Below are 27,093 nucleotides of genomic sequence, written 5' to 3'. Positions count from 1 at the left end.
GAACAATTTTCTACCTCTATTTGTTGCTTTACTCTGAGATACACTAACCGAACTGCACTCTTTCATTTCTATGTCAACCTTGCATAGGGAGTGCATGATTTTGTTTCCAGATCTTGGAGATTCCTCCATGTTGCAGGGTTACTTGTGCCACCCTTACTTGTCTTTGCCGTATCTGGACCTTCTGAGTGACGTAAATGTACGGGGATATGTGGTGGGTGCCACCAATGTTCTTTTCAAGCAGAAGAAGCAGCTTGCCGACGTTCTCGTGGAGGTAAGCAACTTGATATAGTGTGAGAGTTTGCACCAGAGTGTATGAAATGTGACAAGGTGACAGGGGAAAACCTTGTTGGATTGTAAAGAAAGATATTTTATGCAGTTAGACATGGAAATGTATGCCTTCTATATATATGCAGGTTTATTCTAATGATGGACCCATTTTCAAAAATTCTTATACATTCAAGTACAAATCCAAAATAAAGAAGCTTTATACCAATGAAAAGAGGAAGTTTCAAACTTTTTGGCAGGCAGCGGCGTATAGGCGGTGATGGTTTCAGAAGTGGCCGGTAGAGTTGATGCGACAATAGGGCCGTCATTCCGTTTCACTGTCAGTAGTGAGTGAGATGGCTACTGTGGAGCACAAGGTTTCCTGTGTTCTCGAGTTCATGAAAAGTGAGTCGCAAATTGCAGTGCACCTGGCATTTTGCACCAAATTCGGAATTCAACCACCAACTCACAAAAGCATTTGCTGTTGGTTTAAGCAATTTAAACAGACTGGCAGAGTGTGCAAAGGAAAAAGCACAGGCCAACCGCATGTGTCAGAGGATGATGTCTGACAGATTCAAGAAAGTTTTGTGCGCAGTCCCAGTAAGTCTACCAATAGAGCCAGTTGAGAACGTGGCATATTCCAACCAACTGTATGGAACCTTCTGAGGTGGTGTTTGCTGTACAAGCCCTACCGATTACTTCTGCAGGCTCTCAAGCCCAGTGAGAAAGAGAAGCATCTCACATTTTGTCGTTATGTCCTAGCAAAGATGGAGGATGATGCATTTCTACAGCGTGTAATTTTTAGCCATGAAGCGATGTTCCACCTTAGTGGAAAAGTCAACAGAGACAATTTTCCCATATGGGGTTTGGAAAATCCACATTCATCATTGCAACATGAAAGAGACTCACCGATGATCAACATGTTCTGTGCCATATTGCGTACAAAGGCTTATGGACCATTTTTCTTCGTGGAAAGAACTGTAACAGAAATCATGTGCCTGGAAGTGTTGGAACAATGGCTTGGAACAATGGCTGTTTCCTCAAGTTATGGAAGATTCCAAGGACTTCCATTTTCCAATAGGCTGGAGCTCCACCCCATTGGCACCATGATGGTGTATAAGGCTTTTTGAATGACTCCCTTCCTAGTGCTGGATTGGTCGCAGGGGACTTGACCTGGCTATGCACTTCTGGCCACAGAGATCTCCTGATCTTACGCCCCACGACTATTTCTTATGGAGTTATGTGAAGTAAACTGTTTACGTCCTGTGTCTACCAACCACTCTGAACGATCGGTGGAACCGGATCATTGCTGCTGTGCACTCAGTAACAGCAGATATGCTTTTGCATGTGTGGGACGAGTTTGGCTACCGCATCAATGTTTGTTGTGCAGCCAGTGATGGCCACATTGAACATTTATCACATTTCTGATTATTAAATAATTATCAAAACTAATTAATTACAAATTATTAAATTTATTAAATTGGTATCAAACATTATGGAAAGACTTTGGAACTTCATCTTTTCATTGGTATAAGGCTTGTTCATTTTGGATTTGTATATGAATAAATACGAAGGTTTGAAAATGGGTCCATCATTTAGAATAACCTTGTATTTTCATGGATGTGGCAAGTCTCAGAACGTATGATTTAGTATGACATAATGTCATTTCAAATCACATACAGACAGAAAAGTGAACCTTATTATGAATTATGTACCATTGTATAGCAATTACATAAATACTGTTAAATTCATCAGTTTTGAAGAAATGCTATTGTGAATTGAAGAACGTGGAAAGGATTATTAAAGATAAAAAAAGTACAGATGACTACTGTGTGTGAGAAGAGTAAAAGAATGGGCCCATAAAATTACACACCAATATCCTCAACATCTGTTTGCTGCAGAATCCTTGAACATATTCTCAGTCTGAAAAAAATTAATTTCCTTGAGTTTTAAAGTCATCTGTCCACAAATCAGCATTGTTTTAGAAAGCATCGCTCTAGTGAAACTCAGCTTGTCCTTTTCTCACATGATGGCTTGTGAACCATGGAGGAAGGGCAATAGGTAGATTTCATATTCCTAAATTTCTGAAAAGCTATTGCTATGGCGCCCAGTACCCCACTGCAGATTGTTAAGGGGCACCGGAAAGCCCTATCTTTCCTATGTTAAAATAGCACTTATAAATTGCATGTTTTCTCAGAAAGTATTTGAGCTAGGAAGTTAAAATTTTTAGAAGTTATTTATTGTAGTATTGGCTACAATGTAATACAGAGATTTTTAAAAATTTGAATTCAGTTGTTAGATTAATTTTTTCTGTTGTAATGAAAATTCGTTACTTTTTTGTGCCATTTTGTGTTTATAAATTCAACAGTATACAGTTTTTTTTTTTTTTTTTTTTGGAAAAAGTCTGTCTTAAGCTACACAGAAGGGACTGTGTAACATTTCCTGAAAGTTTGAAGCAAATTGGTTTGTTAGATACTGAGAAAACATGTAATTTGTATGAAAAATAAAACTTTTGGGAATCAAGTGACAAAGTTTGGATTACCTTTTCAATCCAGGTCCATGGTATGAATTCATCTTCTGCAAACTCCTCCTCCAGCTTCCTCTTTGTCCTCCTCCTGTTTACTCTGACTTGTATTTCTAGGCTATCTACAGCCCTGTCAGCAGCCCGAAGATGTTCCTTGTCTAAAGCAAGCATTGTTCGTATGATGTTGAAACCTATCTTCATTTCCATATTTCAAAATACTGTGCACCTTACAATGTTGACATCATTGAAAGTAGCAACAGCATCATACACATGTTGTTGACATCATTGAAAGTAACAACAGCATCATACACATCAAAGTAAAGTGTTTCTATTCCAGCAAACAGTCTTGGGGGATTCTTGACCATATAACACTATTTACACTTTCATTGGCATTTTGAGTTTTTCCATGAACATATTTTTTCAACATTTCACATGCTGGTAAGTCTCTGAAAATTACCGCATCAGACTGACTATGTTTATGAGTGTACACTTCACAAGTTAGCAATTCCTTGGTGCACCTACATCAACTGTTTTCTCCTTTGGAGCACAATTAATGATGGGGACTTTCATCGGCTGAAAAAGTATAAAAAAGGGAGCCTAAATTGCCTTCTTCATTCAAACGACACTGTGTGTGTTTTGCCAAATAGCCATTCCACAATAGTTCTGTATTTTGTCGATTATACTGTCAGTTAATCTTCAGTTCCCTTTCAACCCTTTACCATCACTGAGTTCTTGATTTTTGTACGAAGCTTTCAGTTGCCGAAGTAGTGATCCCATTCTTTTCTGTGTGTGTCCAATACACTCAGATTTCACGCTGAAACATCACCATCATGGGACTTCAGTTCTTGAATATATTTGAAACTTCTAGAATCACCGTCACCAAGGTAATTCATAGATCTCAGTTTATCATAAGCAACAGAATGTTGAAATATACTAGCAACACCAGCCATTTCCATTCCTCCCCTGCTGCTACTACAGTTAGCTGTACAATTATTTTCATGTGTACCTTTATTTTTTTGTGGACTTCTACAATATTTAGATATTACTGCTACATATAAAACATTCTCTGTATACATACTGGTGGCAGATACTACACCAGGAAGATATGTCTGTCCTCGTTTATGCCGGGTCAAGCCTCTATTATGACCGTATCCTATTACTGCCTCTTCACAGCTTCCTTCATATATTCTATACAGACATCTTCTACTGTAGACCCTATAAATCTTATAGTTCGCAAACTTGGTTGAGGGATTTTGAAGATTTTACAAGCCACAGGAAACTGCAGCTGCATTAGCATCCTTACCAGTAGATTTTGCTATCATTTCCCTCATTGGAGTTACTGCAACACTGTTCCAAAAGGAGGTCTTCTATGAACACTTACCATACTTCAATTCCAAGTCCTATGTGATTTTTTTATAGGTGATTTTTTTTCCAGACTGACTTCACTACACTGAATTCATCTTACACAGTTTGCAAAAATTCTGTTGAGAACTGACATATCATATATTTCATTCACATTTGATTCACCCATAACACATTCATACTTTTCACTAACTGAACCAAGCTTCCTCTGTGAAGTGCTTTCTTTCTCACTTTAATTGCAGTGGTCAGGTGTACCAGCAAGGTTAGGTTCACACACTTGGTTATCACCTTTATTGTTTACGGTAATAACACCTACCCTTGGTTTTCCAACATTTCTTCTTTACCTAAAAGCCTTCAGAGGATTTCTAGCCACTTTACATTTACCCATGATTATTCTTCAATAAAATGAGAGTTAAATGAACAGAATTCACTATGAATATTTTCATTAAAAAAGAGTAAATAAACATGAAACACATGATGATCAAGCAAACGATTTACATCACAACTATCACAAGTTAGCCACAACAGTTGTTTTGTAACACTTATTTCTCTCACATCACTAAAATGTACATGATGAGCATGTAGATTCAAGAGTACAACATTTGACAGAAGTTTAACAGTGTCCTCGTAGGTAAAGTCCACACAGAACATATTTCAAAAATATTTTAAAAAAGTTGTAGTCTTCTGAAGTGAATAAATTATATATGAAATGAAAGGGAAAAGTTTGTAGATTTTTAAAATGCAAAAAAGTAAAAATTGAACATTTCATGATTTTGAACCTTTCTGGAGCCCATTAATGAAGGTACAAGCATGTGAAATAGATTCCCAGATATGTGAGTGGCTGGAAGACTTTTTAAGGAATAGAACCCAGTACTTTGTCCCTAATGGCAGTTGTTCATCAAAGACGAGGGTATCATCAGGTGCGCCGCAGGTAAGTGTGATAGGTCTGCTCTTATTCTCTTTATACATAAATGGTCTGACAGACAGGGTGAGCAGCAATATGCAGCTGTGTGCTGATGCTGTTGTGGTGTATGGGAAGGTGTCATTGTTGAGTGACTGTAGGATGATACATAATGACTAGTACAAAATTTGTAGTTGATGTGATGAATGGCAGCTAGCTCTGAGTGTAGATAAGTAGGAACACAATCCCATAATGTTTGAATGCAGCATTATTAGTGTGTTGCTTGACACAGTCACAACGATAAAATATCTAAACATATCATTGCAAAGCGATAAGAAATGGAATGAGCATGTCATGTTGGTAGTAGGGAAGATTTTTTTTAGGATTTTGGGAAGGTATAGCTCACCTATAAAGGAGATGGTGTATAGAATGCTAGTGACCTATACTTGAGTACAGTTAGTGTGTTTGGGATTCCCATCAGGTCAGGAAAAAGAAGACATAAAAGCACATCAGAGGCAAGCTGCTAGATTTGTTACTGTAGGTTCAATCGACGTGGAAGTGTTACAGAGATGCTTTGAGAACTCAAATGGTAATCCCTGGATGGAAGGCGACTTCCTTTTTGAGGAACACTGTTGAGAAAATTGAGAGAAACAGCATTTGGAGCTGACTGGAGAATGATTCTACTGTTGCCAATGTACATTTCACATAAGGACCACGAAGCTAAGAGAAATTAAGGCTCGTATGGAGGCATATGGGTGGTAGTTTTCCCTCGCTCTTTTTGTGAATTGAACAGGAAAGGAAGTAACTAGTAGTGGTACAAGGTACCCTTCGCCTTCCTTGTAGAGACTTAATGTTTCTTGGAAATAAGTTAAAGATTTTGGCATGTCTATATTTTAAACATTTTTGCATCTGGTAAATTCTCCAAGCAACAGTGTCATTGACATTTCCTTCTAGTTTTATGGCTGTGGTGTATTTAATTTAGTTCATAGTGAATACTCTGTTATGAAAGTTGTTACTGAGAAGATATATTGTAAGGTAGTGGTCTGTATCCTGACTTGCTTAGAGTCCGACAGCATGTTCTTAGAGACATTCCACAAACACCTATAATAATATTTGTTTGAATAGTAAAGACTATTTTTGATGCCAGTGGATTGTCCCAAGAGATGATTCTTTAACTTTTAAGTAAATAGAAATAACTGAAATTGGCAGACTGCTATCACTATACCAGAAATGACCCTGATGTAGTTGCTGAGCACAGCCTCTTCAAAATTTAGGGGTGAGTTGCCATGGTCTTACACCATGAACACACATGAAGTGGAATTAGAAGATAAGAATTATTTACACTTTATGATCTAAAGAAAGACTCTTAACAAATTGCCAGGAATGTAAGTTATGTATCACACCTGAGAGTTGTATCTAGTGCCTGTCCTAAGAATTATCGGGCACATTTTCTCTTGTGTTTTTGCCGATGTTTGCAATTGTGTTTTTGCAATGTGTAAATGGAATCAGTCTTAACAAATACCGTTAATTGTGTTTTTCGTCAAACAATCAGTACTGATGAAAAGTTATTTTCTCTAACTGTAAAATTTAAATGAGACAGCAAAAACAGAGAATAGCCAGTATTCAAAGTGTGACTGAGTTGCATTGCTGTATGGCAGTATTAAACAGACAGCCTTTGTCATTTCTCATGAAGTTTGCATTTTTATATTGTCTGATTCAGCCATGACAACAAAGAAAGACTAATGCATTCTTGTTCTCAATACATTATAATCATGGGAAAATGAAGAACTGATAAATAACTGTTAAGACAGACCAATATCCTTAACATCAGTTTGCTGCAGACTTCTAGAGCGTATTCAGAGTTCTAATATAATAAATTTCCTAGAGACCAAAAAGCTCATGCCCACGAATCAGCATGGCTTTAGGAAGCATTGCTTGTGTGAAACTCAACTTTCCCTTTTCTCACATGATATACTGCACATAATGCATGAAGGGCAATTGGCAGACGCCATGTTTCTAGATTTCCAGAAAGAATTTGAATGGTACCCCACTGCACTGTTAACGAATGTTCACGCATACGGAATAGACTCCCACATACACGACTGACTCGAAGACTTTTTACCCACTTTTTATAGGTGGTTAAATGTGTTAACAGGGTGACTGACTCCCCCAATCATTTGTAAGTGGTTAGCCAGCCACATTGCCCTGTGCCTTTCCTTAGCTCTTTCATGTTTTTAGTTCTGTTTGAATCCTATGTATAGCACTTTACACTCTTCCTCCATTGTCTTAAGGCGTGTAAGATGAGTGATTGTGTGAGTGTATGCGACTGATGTGGGAGTGAGTGAATGCTTGTCATTTTATATGCTTCCTCTTCACTGTGTGACAACAATTTGTCATTTTCTCCACATTCGTTTCTTTTTGTATGTGTAAGGGCACTGATAACCTCAGTGTTGAGTGCGTGTGATACACGTGCAATTTTTTGGAATTTCATGCAGTGTTTTACTTCATTTGATGCAACACAGTACGACTGATAACTAAAAGAAATTCAGTTCTTTATCGAGTAAAGATATCAGACTGTAAGATGCGCAAAAATCAATTTTTTTTCATCTAATAGTTTAAAAAAATTGGATGATAAGTATTTCATGTTGGCTGGGAAGCCGTCTCTCAACACAGGCACCAGCATTTAGTGAGTTGTACAGACATAACAAAGGCCGCCTGGGCACAGAATGCAAAGAGCGTGTTGGTAGCATTGAAAGTGTTAATGATGCAGGTGTTATCTGATGACAGTGCCAGTCAATTTTATTTTTCTCTTTTTCATTTTCTTTAATGATCTTCTCTCTTCATTTATTTCCCTTGAGATCTGCAGGTCGGTTTTTCTTTCCATACAGCTCATTCTTGTCCTTTTTCACTGTATCCGCATTTCAGCAACTTCAAGTTGATTACTTTCCAGTTTACTCAGAGTTCTATAGAGCAATGTACTCTGTACAGATGATTTTGCAAAGGGTTATCTGACATATATATCCATGTTTGCTGGTTAAAATGTTTTTTATTAGTCATGAATGTCCATTTTTGCCAATGCAGTCCTTCTCTTCAATTTTATTATGTATCTATTGTCTTTTGTGATTATACTACTCAGCTAACAAAATTATTTTATCTGGTCAGTTTAGACTTCTTCAATTTTATACTGGTTTTCTTCAATTTTAGTTTCCATAGCTTAAGAGTACCTGTTAGGACTTGCAGTACTCTATTCATTTCCGTTTCGGAGTCTGCTACCATCACGGTGACATCAGTAAATCTGATGTAATGTGTTCTTTCACCATTGGCTTTTATTCCATTTCCCTTCTCCTTTGTGATATGGATAGCTTCATCAATGAACACATTGAATAAATATGGAAATAGGAGACACCCATGTCTGACTCCTTTTCTAATCCTGGTCTCCTCTGCTGTTTTATTGGTGTTTATTTTTATGCTTTGATTAGCCATTTCATATCCTCTCAGTTAAGTCCTATATTTTTCATAGTTCTAAAGACTAGCTCTCAGTTCAGTGTCAAAACCTTTTTCTAAAGCCATACTAAACTGCTTAGAAATAAATTGTTACTGGCTGATCCTAAAATTACAAACAGCTGATGTGGTTTTTCTGCAGAGTGCATCAGATAAGATACAGTTGGCATTCATTAAAAATAAATGCATGTATTGTATATGATACAAGGATTCATAAGAGCATTGCTGCTAGAGTAGAATGGTATTTGTATTGTATTGTATTTGTATTTATTTATTTATCCTGTGGATCACATATTGTACAAAGTACACATGATATAGGACAAGTCATTTTTCTTAACAAATATGTAGTTTGGAATTGTTGGTTGGTGTGTGTCACTGTAGGTTAGTGACATTAAGATGATCCTTCTGTTGTGTACACAAATGGTCCCTAGCCAAAGGGTTGCCCAAAACACTTACCCCTAACTTTCTATCATCAGTAGAGCCCAAGGTATGAGCCCTGAAGACTCCTGTTTTTATGTATTGCATTGCATTTTGGAACATACTAGGTACCATATGCTGTCAAAAGATTACCGATACAGCAGACAACATATTGCTGTCAACTGCAACAAGGAGCTTCGCTGCAGGACAAAAGGAGTATACAGAGCTGTCCTTGATAAATTAGGGATGTCTTTTATTGGCTATATTGAAAGCCATGGAATAAAAGAAGACTTGCATTGTAAAAAGATGGTAGTTTCATGATATAAAATTTTATCTTTATGTGCCTGCAAAGAATGAGTCCAGTAAGAGGGAATTTAGGATCATACTGAATATTCATTTTATAACATTATAATTTGTAAATACTTACAGAAGTATGTCTTTTCAACAGGTGAGTGAAATGAGTGGTTATATGGTGATAGAAAAACTGTTTGATATTGGATGGGACTTCCACCAAAGCCAGTAGATTCCAAGTGGGAAACTTTTCTGTTCAGTCTGTCTCTGAGTTATGCCACATCGTGTTTACTGTATTATTATTGTCCTTAAAAACATAATTTCAATCAAATAGTGCCTAAGGAAATTTCATTGCACATAGATTGCAACTTGAAGTGGCTGACTGTTGTTCTGTACATCCACACACAACTTTTGACTGTGTCATAATTAAAACTCCTGAAAAGCTTAGTGTTCAGCGAGAAAAATCAGCTTGTCAGACCATGATACGCAGATAGTAATACTGAAAAGAATCAAGGCAGACATATCCCATTGTTATAAAAGAAAGATTCAGAAGTGAGAGTCCACTTGAAAGACGGACATTTTATTCAAGCGGCTAACATGGCAAGAAGGCTAAAATACAGATAAGTTGAACGACAAGTATAATATTTTTTTTTCAAACCTTTATCACTTTCTTTAATAGCTCTTTTCAATTAAAAAGACGTGCACACACACACACACACACACACACACACACACACACACACACACACACACACACACACACACACACGCGCGCGCGTACGTGCAGTGCCAAGAAATAGTTGATCTGGATAACTGATGGCATTAGAATATGACATAGGAGGAAACTGGAGCTGTATCAGAATATGAAGGACAGTCAGGGCTTGGTAACAGAATTTAACAGAATTTCACTGCAGATAATATTGCAAAGTGCTGAGACGTGTCATCATACAGGCTACAAAAATTCATTACACCAAGAGAACAGAAAATTCTCAGACCAAAATTAAAACTATATGGTCAATTGTAAAAGAGAGATCAGGTCCGAATAGTGGTACTCAACATTTTACATCTCTCTTGTGTGAGAATGAAACTCTTTCTGATGCACCAGAGTTGTATAAAATATTTAATAATCATTTATCTTAGTCAGGAAGTTAAATCCAAATACGATAAGTACAGGTAAACATATAGAACTAGAGTAAAGACTCCCATGGATATAATGAAATTTCAAGTAGGATTTTGAAGAACAGTGCAGCTATATTAGTTCTGCACTGAGTCACCTGTGCAGTGTGTCTTTCAGGTGCATCCAGTTTTCTAACAGATTGAACTACTTGTTTGTAAAACCAATGGCGAAAGTGATAATGTAGATTATTACTGGTCAGTTTCTTTGCTACCAGTGTGTCCAAAATTTTTTGATAAAGCAATGTATAAAAGAGTAGTAACATATCTCAGTATATATAATTTGCTGTTAGACATGCAGTTTGGATTTGGAAAAAGTGTATCAACAGAAAATGCAATTTATTCTTTTGTGTTGAGGCACCATCGGAGCTAAACAATAGGTCAAGGACAGTAGTTGTGGAATTGTGGGAAAAGTTCAACCATGGTCCACTTCATAACTAGAAAGTAGGAAGCAGAAAGTTGTCCTTCAGTGTCAGCAAACGGGGAAGACGTTTGAACCTGACTGGGGTCTGTAAAATGGGAGGGGGGGTAGGTTCCAGAGGATCCTGTTTGGAATCCATTCCTTTTCTTGATATACATCAGTGATTTGCCACTAAACATGACAGATGACCCCAAAAATGTTTCTTTTTACAGATGACCCAAGTGTTATTGGGAAACACGTGGAACATAAAATAAATGGCGCAGGTAATGGAGCAGCCAGTAAGATCAGCACATGGCTTCCAGGGAACATATTAATGCTTAAATGCAAGAAAACACAGTGTATATTGTTTTGTGTAACTCTTATAAAAGCAAAATTTTATTGTGACTAGCTGGTCATTCAGTGAAGACAACCATTCTAAATTTTGTGGGCCATTTTAAATTTTGTGGGCCATTTTAAATTTTGTGGGCCATTTTAAATTTTGTGGGCCATTTTAAATTTTGTGGGCCATTTTAAATTTTGTGGACCATTTTAAATTTTGTGGACCATTTTAAATTTTGTGGACCATTTTAAATTTTGTGGACCATTTTAAATTTTGTGGACCATTTTAAATTTTGTGGACCATTTTAAATTTTGTGGACCATTTTAAATTTTGTGGACCATTTTAAATTTTGTGGACCATTTTAAATTTTGTGGACCATTTTAAATTCTTTGGACTGGGGGTACGGGGGTACATGGGAGTCTTCTGTGAAAGTATCACTTTCAAGATCTTATGCAGAAACTGAATGCTGCTATCTTCAGCGTAAGAATAATTTTCTCTGACATTGAAATGCAAAGGCTTATGTGCTTTGAGTACTTTTCATTCAGGAAAATGTGGTCTAACTGATCAGCAGTGTCAGTTTGTGAACCTCGTGTAGGCCTTTCTTCAGGTGTTTCGGAGTTCTCACTCTGCTGCTCCTGTACATACATTCCATCATGGGGTTTCAGAAGACTCATTCAGAAGAAACTGCCACATTCTTCAAGTTAACACTAGATAGAAAAACAATGTGCACTTTAACGACACTTCCTTAAGAATTTAAATGTGTAGACTATTCAACAGGTTTCATTTTCAGTAGACTTCCAGAAGAAATGAAAAAATTAAGTGATAAACCCCAACTGTTCAAATGGAAGCTGAAAGGTTTCCTCATGGCAAAATCCTTCTATTCTGTACAGGAGATCCACGCAGTAGTTGAGAACTTCTCTCTGTAGTGTGTTACTTATTTGTATACTTCCTTACAATTTTTCCAAGTTTTATTAATTATTTAATGTGTAAAGTTTCTAATGAACGTTATGCAAGCTATTCACTGACTCATTCCATGACCAAGCAGTGCTGGCTTGCAGGGTCACAGGGAACCTGGTAAATAAATAAATAAGTAAATGAATTTCTTTGAAAATATTTGACACCACAAACTGTCATCAAGCCACAGTCACTAAAAGAATGAAATTTTTAGTTACATAATTAGTTTCAACAGACTGGTTCATCATTTTAAAATGTAATCACAAACCTGGAAAACTGATTTAATAATTGCAACCATACTTCTTCAAACATTACAAAAAAATACACTAAAACCAGTGAACTGAAGCAAAGACAGTAGAAACAGGTCACAATACATCATGATAATTTTTTGTTGATCAGTCATTTCGCACTTAAATGCAGTGTAGATGAAAACTGCACTGTGATGAAAGGCATTACACACTAACACGTCGTAATCTTAAAACGTGCAGCTAGCCCAAAATTAGAACACAGCACGGAATTGTACTGTGTTCTGCTAATTAAATCTTACAGACATGATGCACTCCCAAACTTTTCAGGTCAGTAGGACTGTTTCTGACTTTGTTGTGGATTTGTTATAAGAAATCCATTGTTTTGATTGTTGCCTGACGTCTGATGTATAAAGGTAATTCTTGATCTCATAACAGTGACAACTAGATGGAAAAAGTTCTTTGTACCTTGCTTGGATTGCTCCAAATACAGCATTGAAACTGAAAATAAATAAATAAATAAATAAATTAATTAATTAATTCACACACACATTTGCCATCCACCATCAGCAAGACAGTTGTGACACCTATTAGGGTGACAGTTTTTTCATCCCTCAACTTATCACATAAAATATTAGTTACCCATCCTGTCGAAACAAGTACGGCCTCTGCTGTGCCACGAGCTTTAGTTTGATGATTAGTAAGGATTGTGTTGTGCAATTTTTCTGTGATTCCTTCAGTAACCACATCTGGCGATCTTCAACACAAGCTGGTGTTGGACTAAGTTTAAATATTTCTGAAACAATATTTAACTGAAGTTACTGTTGTCAAAGGATTGCTGAAAACAGCATCCAATTTCACTTTTATCTCCTACCACATCTTAACATATAAACCAAGCATCATTTTACTTTTAGCTGGTCTAACAGATGGCAGCACACAACGGTAACTCCAAATTGCTTTAGAAATGTCATCTGTCTTCAAACATGGGTACTTGCTGAACCATTCTTACATGAAGGCCTAGAGTGCGTTACCCACCTTTTGAGTGCTAAGCAGTGAGGAACAAGAATGCTGATGATTGGTAGCACAAAAATACGAGGGCAGTTCGATAAGTAATGCAACACATTTTTTTTCTCGGCCAATTTTGGTTGAAAAAACTGGAAATTTCTTGTGGAATATTTTCAAACATTCCCGCTTCGTCTCGTATAGTTTCATTGACTTCCGACAGGTGGCAGCGCTGTACGGAGCTGTTAAAATGGCGTCTGTAACGGATGTGCGTTGCAAACAGCGGGCAGTGATTGAGTTTCTTTTGGCGGAAAACCAGGGCATCTCGGATATTCATAGGCGCTTGCAGAATGTCTACGGTGATCTGGCAGTGGACAAAAGCACGGTGAGTCATTGGGCAAAGCGTGTGTCATCATCACCGCAAGGTCAAGCAAGACTGTCTGATCTCCCGCGTGCGGGCCGGCCGTGCACAGCTGTGACTCCTGCAATGGCGGAGCGTGCGAACACACTCGTTCGAGATGATCGACGGATCACCATCAAACAACTCAGTGCTCAACTTGACATCTCTGTTGGTAGTGCTGTCACAATTGTTCACCAGTTGGGATATTCAAAGGTTTGTTCCCGCTGGGTCCCTCGTTGTCTAACCGAACACCATAAAGAGCAAAGGAGAACCATCTGTGCGGAATTGCTTGCTCGTCATGTGGCTGAGGGTGACAATTTCTTGTCAAAGATTGTTACAGGCGATGAAACATGGGTTCATCACTTCGAACCTGAAACAAAACAGCAATCAATGGAGTGGCGCCACACCCACTCCCCTACCAAGAAAAAGTTTAAAGCCATACCCTCAGCCAGTAAAGTCATGGTTACAGTCTTCTGGGACGCTGAAGGGGTTATTCTGTTCGATGTCCTTCCCGATGGTGAAACGATCAACTCTGAAGTGTATTGTGCTACTCTTCAGAAATTGAAGAAACGACTTCAGCGTGTTCGTAGGCACAAAAATCAGAACGAACTTCTCCTTCTTCATGACAACGCAAGACCTCACAAGTCTTCGCACCCGAGAGGAGCTCACAAAACTTCAGTGCACTGTTCTTCCTCATGCACCCTACAGCCCCGATCTCGCACCGTCGGATTTCCATATGTTTGGCCCAATGAAGGACGCAATCCGTGGGACGCACTACGCGGATGATGAAGAAGTTATTGATGCAGTACGACGTTGGCTCCGACATCGACCAGTGGAATGGTACCATGCAGGCATACAGGCCCTCATTTCAAGGTGGCGTAAGGCCGTAGCATTGAATGGAGATTACGTTGAAAAATAGTGTTGTGTAGCTAAAAGATTGGGGAATAACCTGGTGTATTTCAATGCTGAATAAAACAACCCCTGTTTCAGAAAAAAAATGTGTTGCATTACTTATTGAACTGCCCTCGTAGCTTGACTGTTCAGGGAGGAGTTAATGATGGAACTTTTTAAAAATATTTTTCACATTGGCCGAAATCTCATTTGTGTTGTAGATTTGTATATTCGAGTTTTCTATAAGGTTATGTGGTATCATGTGAGCCAAAGCTGATTGATTATGGGATGAATCACTATGTGATTCACAGAAAACTCACACAAAAATTGAAAAACCACAAAAGAAGACTCAAAAAATAAACTAACATAAAAAGGCTTATACTACATAATATACCAATAGAAAAATACTTCCATCAGAGCACAAAAAGATGAATATGCTCGCACTGAAAAGTGTGGCACCAGCAGACTCATTCCACCAACTGTAACTCGCTCACACCCTTCATTCCATCACTGTAAGTCACTTATACCCGTCCACTCCCACTTGCCCATTCTTACTCACTCAGTCATTCAGCCCAACTCATTGCCATTATCTCTTTGTGTGTGTCTCCGTCACTGTCTTCTGTCTCTCAGCCACAGTCTCCAGTCTCTCAGCCACAGTCTCCATCGTTCTGTCGTCCTCCTCCTCCTCCTCCTCCTCCTCCTCCTCCTACTACTACTACTACTACTACTACTACTCCTTCTCCTGTTGCTGTCACTGCCTGCCTCTTGATCTCTCTTGATGCTTCTATCTCATTCATTCCTTCCCACTACTGTTTTCTCTTCTCATTGTCATTGTAATAGACTCAGTCTCTCTTTAGCACTAGCTCTCACCCATTTCTACACACACACACACACACACACACACACACACACACACACACACGCGCACACACACTTGCACATTGCCATTGTCTCGGTCACTTTATCTGCACCATGCCACTGCGTACTATCTTCCGGTATTTTATTTTTCTGTCCCTTTCTCACTGCCACTATTTCTTCTTCTCTCAGTGTAAAAAAGCACAAATTTTTGGTGTGCTAAGATTTTTGGGCATATTTTTAAAGGTGCTGTGGAAGGTAGATTGAGGCAGCTGGTTGCCCCACTTTTTAGTCAGTGCCATGTAAACAGAAGTATATTTGCCTTTTTTGTTCTGATATAAGCATTTTTCTGCGAGTTCCCCTTCCTTTCCCTGCTACAACATAGCACGTCACTCCTATGAAAAGAATGTGATGGGTCAGTAAAATTTTGATTGTTTACTTATGTGAAACTGAAATAACACACAACTAATGTTACACTTCAGACTGAATTGTGTGTTTCACTACTACAAAATGAGGTTCACAAAACCTTCTGATGATAACACTTTACAGCATATTTCTCCATGCTATGTCAATAAACTAATTTTTCGCCTCACACCGGATTTTATGTGCATATTTTTTGTGTACAAGTAGGATAAATTTGAACCTCTGTGTCTCGGAAATGGATAGAGATATCAATAAAATTTTCAAGGTTGAGTGAAGTTGGGCTCTTAGAATATTTTGCAAAAATTATGCCCATTTGCTGTGCATAGCTGCCTTGGAATCTGCAGCTCTGTTTTGATACCCAAAAACTGTGTTTGGTGTGTTTCTCAATAATGGATAAAGATTTGTGAAAATGGGAAGATGGCACTTGTTGATAAATGCGTGGCGAATATAATGCTAAATTTGAGCAATTTGCTGTAGTTATTTATTGTTTATATTTCGCATCACACCAGATTTCATATGCATATTTTAAGTGTACATGTAAGATAACTTGGATCCATCATAGACCATATCAAATGCAGAAAGAACCAACTGATTTGCTCCATTAGCCTAAGTAGGTCGAAATGTGTAATATTTGTACTTTGACCATTTACTGTAGGTTAGTGACATTAAGATGATCCTTCTGTTGTGTACACAAATGGTCCCTAGCCAAAGGGTTACCCAAAACACTTACCCCTAACTTTCTATCATCAGTAGAGCCCAAGGTATGAGCCCTGAAGACTCCTGTTTTTATATATTGCATTGCATTTTGGAACATACTAGGTACCATATGCTGTCAAAAGCTTACCGATACAGCGGACAACATATTGCAGTGCAATGCTGTCAACTGCAACAAGGAGCTTTGCTACAGGACAAAAGGAGTATGCCACAAAGGAGCCCTTGAACTTAGCTTTAGGAAGCCTGCTGAAAGTGGAAGCCTGTAGAATAGTGCACCACCTTTCTGCGCAGTGATTAAAGAATTAGTGTCAAATTCCCAATAATTTTTCCAGCTAGCATTTGATGTGCGAATGTGGCAGTTTCTTTTGAGTGAGTACATATCATTAACCACAAATCCTCCAGGGGAGTACACGTGCAAGGGAGACAGAGTTAGCATTCTAAGACGCTGGAACAGCAGCAATGGATAGAAACATTTTAAAGAAGAAAACACTAATCTTAGATTTTTGAATAAAATGTTCCTCTTTCAGTAAGCAAAGAATGGTTTCTCCTTCATCTTTGTCTTCCTTCATTCTCACAGCAGACGAGTGAAAAGTACACCTTAACCTGGGATTTGTGAACACCATCTGCTCTACATTATCTCAAGTTCTCCAATCTCGCCCCCCCCCCCCCCTACCCCTCCACCCCCACCCCCTCCTCCCCAATCCAATTAGTCTTCCCTCCTTGCAGACAGACACTGTAGTAATGAAAGCTAAGATTAGTTTTAATAGAATTGCACCTCTAAGTTGGAAGTATGGCTAACATTCTTCTCTTAGTGATTTTAAGAAATATATCAACTGAAGTTTCTGTACTGCAAAGAGAATCAGAAAAATTTTAATGGGTTAAAGTTTTTTTGCAGAATGGTTACATGAATCATCAGAAAATATAATCAGAATATTTTCAAGCAGCAGAAGAAAGTAATTCACCGAAACTGACAACATTGTGTAAATTGCAGCTGATTATATTTCTATTTCAGTGAAACTTCTTTCTCTGTGTGTTTTCATTTGTGTACGAATGATTTGTTCACAACTCCTGTAAAGGGTAGTAAGGTGTATTTAGTATATTGCAACTGGTATCTTCTGCTCACATTTTGTTTTCTGTTTTGCATAATACAGTAGCTTAAAAGTTCTAGAAGTTCTGGGGCTCATGTCTAGAAGGTTGTTTGTTTCCTTCATTACATTTGTTAGTGAACCTGATTAATATTGAATTCTGAAGTAATAACATTTTCAAAGTCCTGTACCTTTTTGTCATGTACTAGCAGGCTCGCAAGTTAGTTCATCATTCCTGCATGTAGTAGACATATCAGATCATGCATCGGACAGCTCAGGAGAAATTGGGTAGAAATATCAGGCAGAGAAATTTAACTTTGGATCTTTGGAGTCCCTCTGCATCTTAAGTTTCCTTTCTCAAATCTGCATCACAATTTCTCTTTTGAGCTGTAGCACTATATCTTTCGTGATTTTGCTGTCAGTAGAACATGAAGCTTGGGAACTGGTGATGGAGGTCAAGAGTTCATTGTTCCATTGACAGCAAGGTAATCACAAATTGTTTAGAAGAAAGTAAAATCAGAAAGAAAATAATGGGCAGCAATTCCCTTGTCACATTTTCACAGATAACTGTATTTGTTTTGAAACTTCCTGGCAGATTAAAACTGTGTGCCGGACCGAGAGTCGAACTCGGGACCTTTGCCTTTTGCGGGCAAGTGCTCTACCATCTGAGCTACCAAAGCACGACTCACGCCCTGTCCTCACAGCTTTACTTCTGCCAGTACCTCGTCTCCTACCTTCCAAACTTTTACAGAAGCTCTTCTACGAACCTTGCAGGACTTGCACTCCTGAAAGAAAGGATATTGCGGAGACATGGCTTAGCCACAGCCTGGGGGATGTTTCCAGAACGAGATTTTCACTCTGCCGGTCCGGCACACAGTTTTAATCTGCCAGCAAGTTTCATATCAGCACACTCTCCACTGCAGAGTGAAAATCTCATTCTGGAAACATCCCCCAGGCTGTGGCTAAGCCATGTCTCCACAATATCCTTTCTTTCAGGAGTGCTAGTCCTGCAAGGTTCGCAGGAGAGCTTCTGTAAAGTTTGGAAGGTAGGAGACGAAGTACTGGCGGAAGTAAAGCTGTGAGGACAGGGCGTGAGTCATGCTTTGGTAGCTCAGATGGTAGAGCACTTGCCCGCAAAAGGCAAAGGTCCCGAGTTCGACTTTCGGTCCGGCACACAGTTTTAATTTGCCAGGAAGTTTCATATTGGCGCACACTCCAGTGCAGAGTGAATATCTCATTCTGTATTTGTTTTGTAATCTCCATGATATTTTATGACTACTTATGGTCAACAGTCAGGGATCAATTAATTTTGTGTGTTCTTAAAGCTTTGTAACAGCTGATGTCTTGCAAAACCTTGAGTCAGATCTATAAAAATGCTAAAGTGGATGTCAGCAGTATGAAGTAGTGAAATTAGTTAGGTAAGGCCCTCAGTTTGTAATGCATAACCAAATGCAAGCAGTAGTCACCACAATTACGTGCATTTTTCTACGTTTCACTGACACTGAAAAAGCGTAAATAATTTTATTTATGCTGTTGTTGTTATTTACAGGCTAAAGACTGATTTGGTACCGGTCACAACACTAGTTGTCCACTGCAGGTCTCTCCATCTCTGCATAACTACTACAGCCTGTGTCCACTTTATGTTGCTCACTGTATTCCAGCCGTGGTCTTCCTCAACAATTTTTCTCGTTAACATTTTCCTCCATTACCAACTTGACAATTCCTTGATGCCTTGAGATGTGTTCTGTCCTACTTTTAGTCAGGTTGGTCCATAAATTTCTTTTTTCCTCTAATTAGATTTGGTATATCTTCATTACTTATTTCACCAGCCCATCTAATATTCAACATTTTTTGTAGCACCACAATTTAAACTCTTCTATTCTCTTCTTGTCGGACTTGTTCATTGTCCACATTTCACTTCCATACAAGGCTACACTCCAGAAAAATATCTACAAGAAGAAAAAAGTAGATATTTGACGTTAAAAACTTTTTTTTTTTTCAGAAATACTTTTATTGCTGTTACAGGCAGCATTTTATATCCTCTGCACTTCTGCCATCATCAGTTATTTTGCTTTTCAAATAGCAAAACTCATGCCTTTCCTAATGTAATTTCCCTAAGCTCTACCTGATTTAATGAGACTGCATTCCATTACCCTTGTCTTACCTTTATTTATATTTCTCTTATAACAGTTTTCTAATGCTGAGAAATTGAGCGAGGTGGCACAGTGGTTAGCACACTGGACTCGCATTTGGGAGGACGACGGTTCAATCCCGCATCCGGCCATCCTGATTTAGGTTTTCCGAAATCTCTTCAGGCAAATGCCGGGATGGTTCCTGTGAAAAGGGCACAGTTGACTCCCTTACCCATCCTTCCCTAATCTGATGAGACCGATGGCCTCGCAATTTGGTCTCCTACCCCAAAACAACCCAACTCCTCATGCTGAGAATTTGGAAGGAGCAGTCTGTTTTACTTAGCTAAGACTTTCTACACCCAAAATTGCATAAATATTTGTTATTTTTTCAAACAACCAGATTGACAGACTTTTCTGTCATCTTTAGGTCTCCAAAAATTTAAGTTATAAAATGTGATCATTTTGAGTTGGACCTCACACAAAGTTGTCATGTAGATAAAATGTTGCACTTAATATAAAGGTTTGTTATAATTAAACATTTAAAATCAAGAAGCACCTTGTGCACAAGGCCTTGTACCTTATATGTAGCACTGAATGATGATTGTTACCAAAAAAAAAAAGTATACAATAAAATGCACACTAGCACATATGTTAATGTTAGCTGTACATATTCTAATCATCCTTTCAAATCCTCTTATAAGCTCTTCTCAGGACACTATCAATTCTGTTAAACTGTTCCTTAAAGTCCATTGCCGTATATGACAGAATTACAGAATCATCGGCATATCTCATACGTTAATGGTAATGGAAAGGAAGAAATAAAGTTGCCAGAATACGTAATTCTTGCATTTGACTCTGAACATCGATTGGGATTTTGGAAACAGTCTGAGTTCCATAAACCAAAGAGTGGCAATAATAGAAAGTACTGTATAAACTGACTTCCAGAATCATGTCAATCAAAAGTAAAATTTAGTTTACATTTATATTTAGTATGCCAACTGTCATTGTTTTGTGTAACAGGTAGAGAGTGCAAAAGTAGAAACGCAGGAACCTGAACTGAGGCGGCTCCTGCACCTGACGACAGAAGACCTGCGGTTTGCGGATTATGTTGTGCGACAAGTGTCAGAGGATCGGCACGATGTCTTCCTGGATGGTGTCGGGTGGGAGGGGGGTGACGAGTGGATACGGGCACAGTTCCGTGCCTACCTACTTTGCCTTCTGCGCACGTCTCTCTTGCAGGGTAGGTAACATCTTACTGAAGGGTAAATATGTGCAGCTACTGCTAGAATGTCATCATTTCATTAAATTTCACAGTTTGTGATGGTTTTCACAAATAATAAATTTAATTTTCAGTAACCTATATCTTTTACTGGCACGTTTCCTATAGTGAGCAGATCAGTGAACAATTGCCTAAAACCTAACACACAAAGCAGAGTTATAGTTCATACAAAAATATTTCCTGCCACATGATTCTTGTCCAGGATTCTGGCCTGTGATGTCACAAAGGATTTTACTAAATCCAAACAAATTCCAGTTCACTGGTTGGAAAATACTATCTGTTGTCAAAAAAATTATGCGCTACTTACACTCTACTGTATTGTGGTCCTGTATACGGGTGTCTCTCCCAAGAGCCATCAGGCGCATTTTCTCTGATGCTTTGGCAGATACTTGAAATTTCGATTTTGCAATGTTAGCTAGAGTCAGCCCAAACAAATACTGCTCACAATGTCTTTCATGTGATGCCCGGTGCTGCAGGGAAGAATTTTTTTGTTGCCTTTACAAACAAAATTATTTTTAAAGCAGAATTTTACGTACTCATTCGATACAATGGTCCCAGATTAGTTTAGTGTGATATTTGCTTTAGCCATATGAATTAACAGGTACAGTACAACAAGAAAAATAACCAGTACTCCAGCAGCGACAGCACTGCTGTGGCCCGCACTGACTGCTATTGCCACGCAGCAGCGCTGCTGTTCAGTCGCTCCTGGAGGTCTGGTTATTCTTGTTGTACTGTACCTGTTAATTCCTATGTCTGAAACAAATATCACACTAGACTAATCTGCACCACTATATTGAACAAGCACGTAAAATTCCGCTTTAAAAGCCTTTTTGTTTGTAACAAGAAAGAAACAGGTGCTTTCTGTCCACACCATGTGTTGTCTAAAAGACTTGATGAGCTGCATTTGTTTGGGAAGACTCCAGCTACACACTGCAAAAACAAAATTGCAGTTATCTGCGGAAACACCAGAGAAACTGCACTTGACAACTCTTAGGAGAGAGACCGTGTATAGTCTTAAATTGCAGTGTATTTAAGAAAATACTTCATATATTTTGTAAATAGATTTCATACAGGTTACGCTAATTTTGATTAATAACATAATACAGTCAACATGTTTCAAACAATGGAAAGCCCAGGACGGAATAACAGTATGCGCGCGCGCGCACGCGCGCGCGCACACACACACACACACACACACACACACACACACACACACACACACACCCATGGTATATGTGTGGATGGATATGTGTGTGTGTGTGCGAGTGTATACCCGTCCTTTTTTCCCCCTAAGGTAAGTCTCTCCGCTCCCGGGATTGGAATGACTCCTTACCCTCTCCCTTGAAACCCACATCCTTTCGTCTTTCCCTCCCCTTCCCTCTTTCCTGATGAGGCAACAGTTTGTTGCGAAAGCTTGAATTTTGTGTGTATATTTGTGTTTGTTTGTGTGTCTATCGACCTGCCAGTGCTTTTGTTTGGTAAATCACATCATCTTTGTTTTTAGATATATTTTTCCCACGTGGAATGTTTCCCTCTATTATATTAATATCATTAATTTGAACCCAACAATTACGTTTGTTATTGTCACTGTTGCATTCGAAATCTTTCCTGTCGTCTTATTTTCTCTTTGTGTTTTTGCCAGTAGTTTCACTTTGTATTCACCTTCTCCTTTTTACCGTAATCTGCTATACAATTTTATCCCGCCTATATATACTCAACAACACGTAACCCACTTCCAAACCATAACCAAAAAAATTTTTTTTGCTGCTTTCAACACTACCGCTGCTATAAAATCCACCGTTTCTAGTTCACAAACAGTTCCTTTCACCTTTTAAACAACCATTTCGGCTATTTCTAATAACTTTTGCTTTATTTCCATTTCCGTTTTTCCCACATCACTGATAATTTTTAGCCGCTTCCCACAGGTTTTAACGTCATTATTTCTTTGTCAGACAATTGTTAGCCTCATTTTCATAATCTGCCACCACAAAACCACTCCTTTTAATACATTACACGCAGTTTTTTCGAAATTTTCCCGAATTTCTCCGTCCTTTAACGTGTTTTGGCGGCAACACAACCACCTAACCTTTGTGCACATCGTTGTCTACCGACCAAAGTCCATCATAGCCCAGCTGTAACCAACACCTTTTCGCCTTTTTCACACCAGATCTCCAGTTACTTTCCAGTTCACCTTTATCTCTCCCCATATATTTTTATTTTCATTTTCATTTCAGCCTCATGTTACACTTTCCACCTTCTAATACCATGTCACCCTCACAACACCCCCACAACGACCCCATTAAGTTTTATTTACTTTCCCTCCGCAAACATGCCTTCGCCCTAGCCAGATTACGCTCCCATATTCTATTTTCTCAGGCTTGTCTGACATTTGGCATTACCCCCAAAGGGCTCACACTTTAAAATTCCCATCTCTGGCTGCAACCCTTCTTTCCATCAGTCCCTATACCAATTCCAAACTGAACAATCCATTGCCCTCACCCACCTAATCCTTCACCTACACATCAACTTAGCCAATGAACACACCCGTCAACTCCTATCCTTAATAAAAGTCCTTAATCTTTCCTCTCCCACATCCACACTGGCTGTTCAGAGCATCCTCCTACAGGCCAACCGCAAATTAGAACAGCATGCCACCCTCCACCTCAAAAAACTATCCAATCTCCTGGTTTCCCACCTCCGGAAAGGCAACTCATTCACCCTTCACAACCTTTCCAGCAAACCTCAAACTCCTCTCATTGCACACAAACCCAGTCTCTCCCATCTACTCAATCTCCCACTTCCAGCTCCACTCCCTCCAAAACCTCAAAATTCCAGTCAACACAATCTGGAACCACAACACCCTAATTCAGTAGTTAACCTTTCCTCCAAACCTCTCTCCCAATCTGAAACCTCTGTCCTATCCAAAGGCCTCACCTTCAGCCCCACTCCCAGATTCAACCAAACAGCCCTCGTCAAAGATTTACTGTCCTACACTCGTACTCTCTGCTGGAAATGTCACTTTGCCACGAAGAAAAATGATCCTAATCCTACTCCTAATGATCCAACTCCCCAGGACACTATCCAAATTGAACCCTGCCTGGAACAGTTCCGTCCTCCGTCGCAGCGGGACCCACCTCCTCTTCCTCAAAATCACCCTCTCCAAACCTTCCAGGAATTTCTGACTTCCAGCCTTGCATCTCAATCCTTCTTAAAAAACCTTAATCCTACTCCCAACATCACCACTGCTGAAGCCCAGGCTATCCGTGATCTGAGGGCTGACCGATCCGTCGTCATTCTTCCGGCGGACAAGGGTTCCACGACCGTGGTACTTGATCGTCGGGAGTATGTGGCTGAGGGACTGCGTCAGCTTTCAGACAACACCACATACAAAGTTTGCCAAGGTAATCCCATTCCCGATGTCCAGGCGGAGCTTCAAGGAATCCTCAGAACCTTAGGCCCCCTGCAAAACCTTTCACCTGGCTCCATCAACCTCCTGACCCCACCGACGCCCCGCACCCCTACCTTCTACCTTCTTCCTAAAATTCACAAACCCAATCATCCCGGCCGCCCCATTGTAGCTGGTTACCAAGCCCCCACAGAACATCTCTCTGCCTACGTAGATCAACACCTTCAACCCATTACATGCAGTCTCCCATCCTTCATCAAAGACACCAACCACTTTCTCGAACGCCTGGAATCCTTACCCAGTCTGTTACCCCCGGAAACCATCCTTGTAACCATTGATGCCACTTCCTTATACACAAATATCCCGCACGTCCAGGGCCTCGCTGCAATGGAGCACTTCCTTTCACGCCGATCACCTGCCACCCTACCTAAAACCTCTTTCCTCATTACCTTAGCCAGCTTCATCCTGACCCACAACTTCTTCACTTTTGAAGGCCAGACATATCAACAATTAAAGGGAACAGCCACGGGTACCAGGATGGCCCCCTTGTACGCCAACCTATTCATGGGTCACCTAGAGGAAGCCTTCTTGGTTACCCAGGCCTGCCAACCCAAAGTTTGGTACAGATTTATTGATGACATCTTCATGATCTGGACTCACAGTGAAGAAGAACTCCAGAATTTCCTCTCCAACCTCAACTCCTTTGGTTCCATCAGATTCACCTGGTCCTATTCCAAATGCCACGCCACTTTCCTTGACGTTGACCTCCATCTGTCCGATGGCCAGCTTCACACGTCCGTCCACATCAAACCCACCAACAAGCAACAGTACCTGCATTATGACAGCTGCCACCCATTCCACATCAAACGGTCCCTTCCCTACAGCCTAGGTCTTCGTGGCAAACGAATCTGCTCCAGTCCAGAATCCCTGAACCATTACACCAACCACCTGACAACAGCTTTCGCATCCTGTAACTACCCTCCTGACCTGGTACAGAAGCAAGTAACCAGAGCCACTTCCTCATCCCCTCAAACCCAGAACCTCCCACAGAAGAACCACAAAAGTGCCCCACTTGTGACAGGATACTTTCTGGGACTGGACCAGACTCTGAATGTGGCTCTCCAGCGGGGATACAACTTCCTCAAATCCTGCCCTGAAGTGAGATCCATCCTTCATGAAATCCTCCCCACTCCACCAAGAGTGTCTTTCCGCCGTCCACCTAACCTTCGTAACCTGTTAGTTCATCCCTATGAAATCCCCAAACCACCTTCCCTACCCTCTGGCTCCTACCCTTGTAACCGCCCCCGGTGTAAAACCTGTCCCATGCACCCTCCCACCACCACCTACTCCAGTCCTGTAACCCGGAAGGTGTACACGATCAAAGGCAGAGCCACGTGTGAAAGCACCCACGTGATTTACCAACTGACCTGCCTACACTGTGATGCATTCTATGTGGGAATGACCAGCAACAAACTGTCCATTCGCATGAATGGACACAGGCAGACAGCGTTTATTGGTAATGAGGATCACCCTGTGGCTAAACATGCCTTGGTGCATAGCCAGCACATCTTGGCACAGTGTTACACCGTCCAGGTTATCTGGATATTTCCCACCAACACCAACCTATCCGAACTCCGGAGATGGGAACTTGCTCTTCAATATATCCTCTCTTCCCGTTATCCACCAGGACTCAATCTCCGCTAATTTCAAGTTGCCGCCACTCATACCTCACCTGTCATTCAACAAAAAAGGTATATGTGTGGATGGATATGTGTGTGTGTGCGCGAGAGTATACCCATCCTTTTTTTCGTCCTAAGGTAAGTCTTTCCGCTCCCGGGATTGGAATGACTCCTTAAGCCGTCGGCACACGGACCGTGCTGTCAAATGTTAACGTTGAGCGTGCCAAGTTCAACGTGCTGCTGAACGCCCAGGAACGATGCGACTTGTGCATACTGTACGTTGGCCCCAACGTGGTATACGCGATCGCAACGCACTCCAGCAGCAGTTTGAGGGATGTTTCTAGTTCGTAAATCACACTGTTTACTCAACGGGCGGGCGTAAAATTCCCACGTTAGCTCTATTAAAACGCACATTTCCTCCATCGTCTACGAAAAGGAAAGTACCATGTCCAATCATTAAGGACACAGGCTTATAAAAGTTCCATTACAAACAGTGCGGTACAAATTTGGAATACTTCTCCTCATAAAATAAACATTATTTCATCATTCCCACATTTTAGTAAAACCCCAAGGACAGTCTTACTTGATCACTGTTCCTACACAACATGTGAATTACGAAGCGTAAAAGAAAAAGGAGCAAAATATCTTTATACAAGTAGCGCAAGCTGTCCTGTAATTAAGCCAATCAAACAAAATCACCCCTCAAAAAAAGGTGAACTTATATTTACATAACATCATATATTATAGGATATACTTATATTAAACTAATAATAAAGTATCAGAACTAAATAAAAACTCGAATGTTAGGTAAAAAAAATTTGGTGAATTAAGACGCGAACCACTGCCCCAGCTAAA

General features: G+C 39.7%; 1 protein-coding gene across 1 annotated transcript in view; it reads left to right on the top strand.

Annotated features, from left to right (window-relative positions):
* Window positions 1-27,093, top strand: part of LOC126253402 (late secretory pathway protein AVL9 homolog) — a 125,890-nt gene that overhangs the window by 67,281 nt on the left and 31,516 nt on the right. Inside the window, exons 6-7 of the mRNA XM_049954702.1 lie at window positions 137-271; window positions 20,895-21,114. Of these exons, the coding sequence (XP_049810659.1) occupies window positions 137-271; window positions 20,895-21,114 (355 nt within the window). The remainder of the gene's footprint in view (window positions 1-136; window positions 272-20,894; window positions 21,115-27,093) is intronic.

The sequence above is a fragment of the Schistocerca nitens genome, chromosome 4 (assembly GCF_023898315.1).
Source record: "Schistocerca nitens isolate TAMUIC-IGC-003100 chromosome 4, iqSchNite1.1, whole genome shotgun sequence".
NCBI lineage: Eukaryota > Metazoa > Arthropoda > Insecta > Orthoptera > Acrididae > Schistocerca > Schistocerca nitens.
Note: the sequence above shows the minus strand (reverse complement) of the source record. Positions and strands in the feature narration are given on the sequence as shown.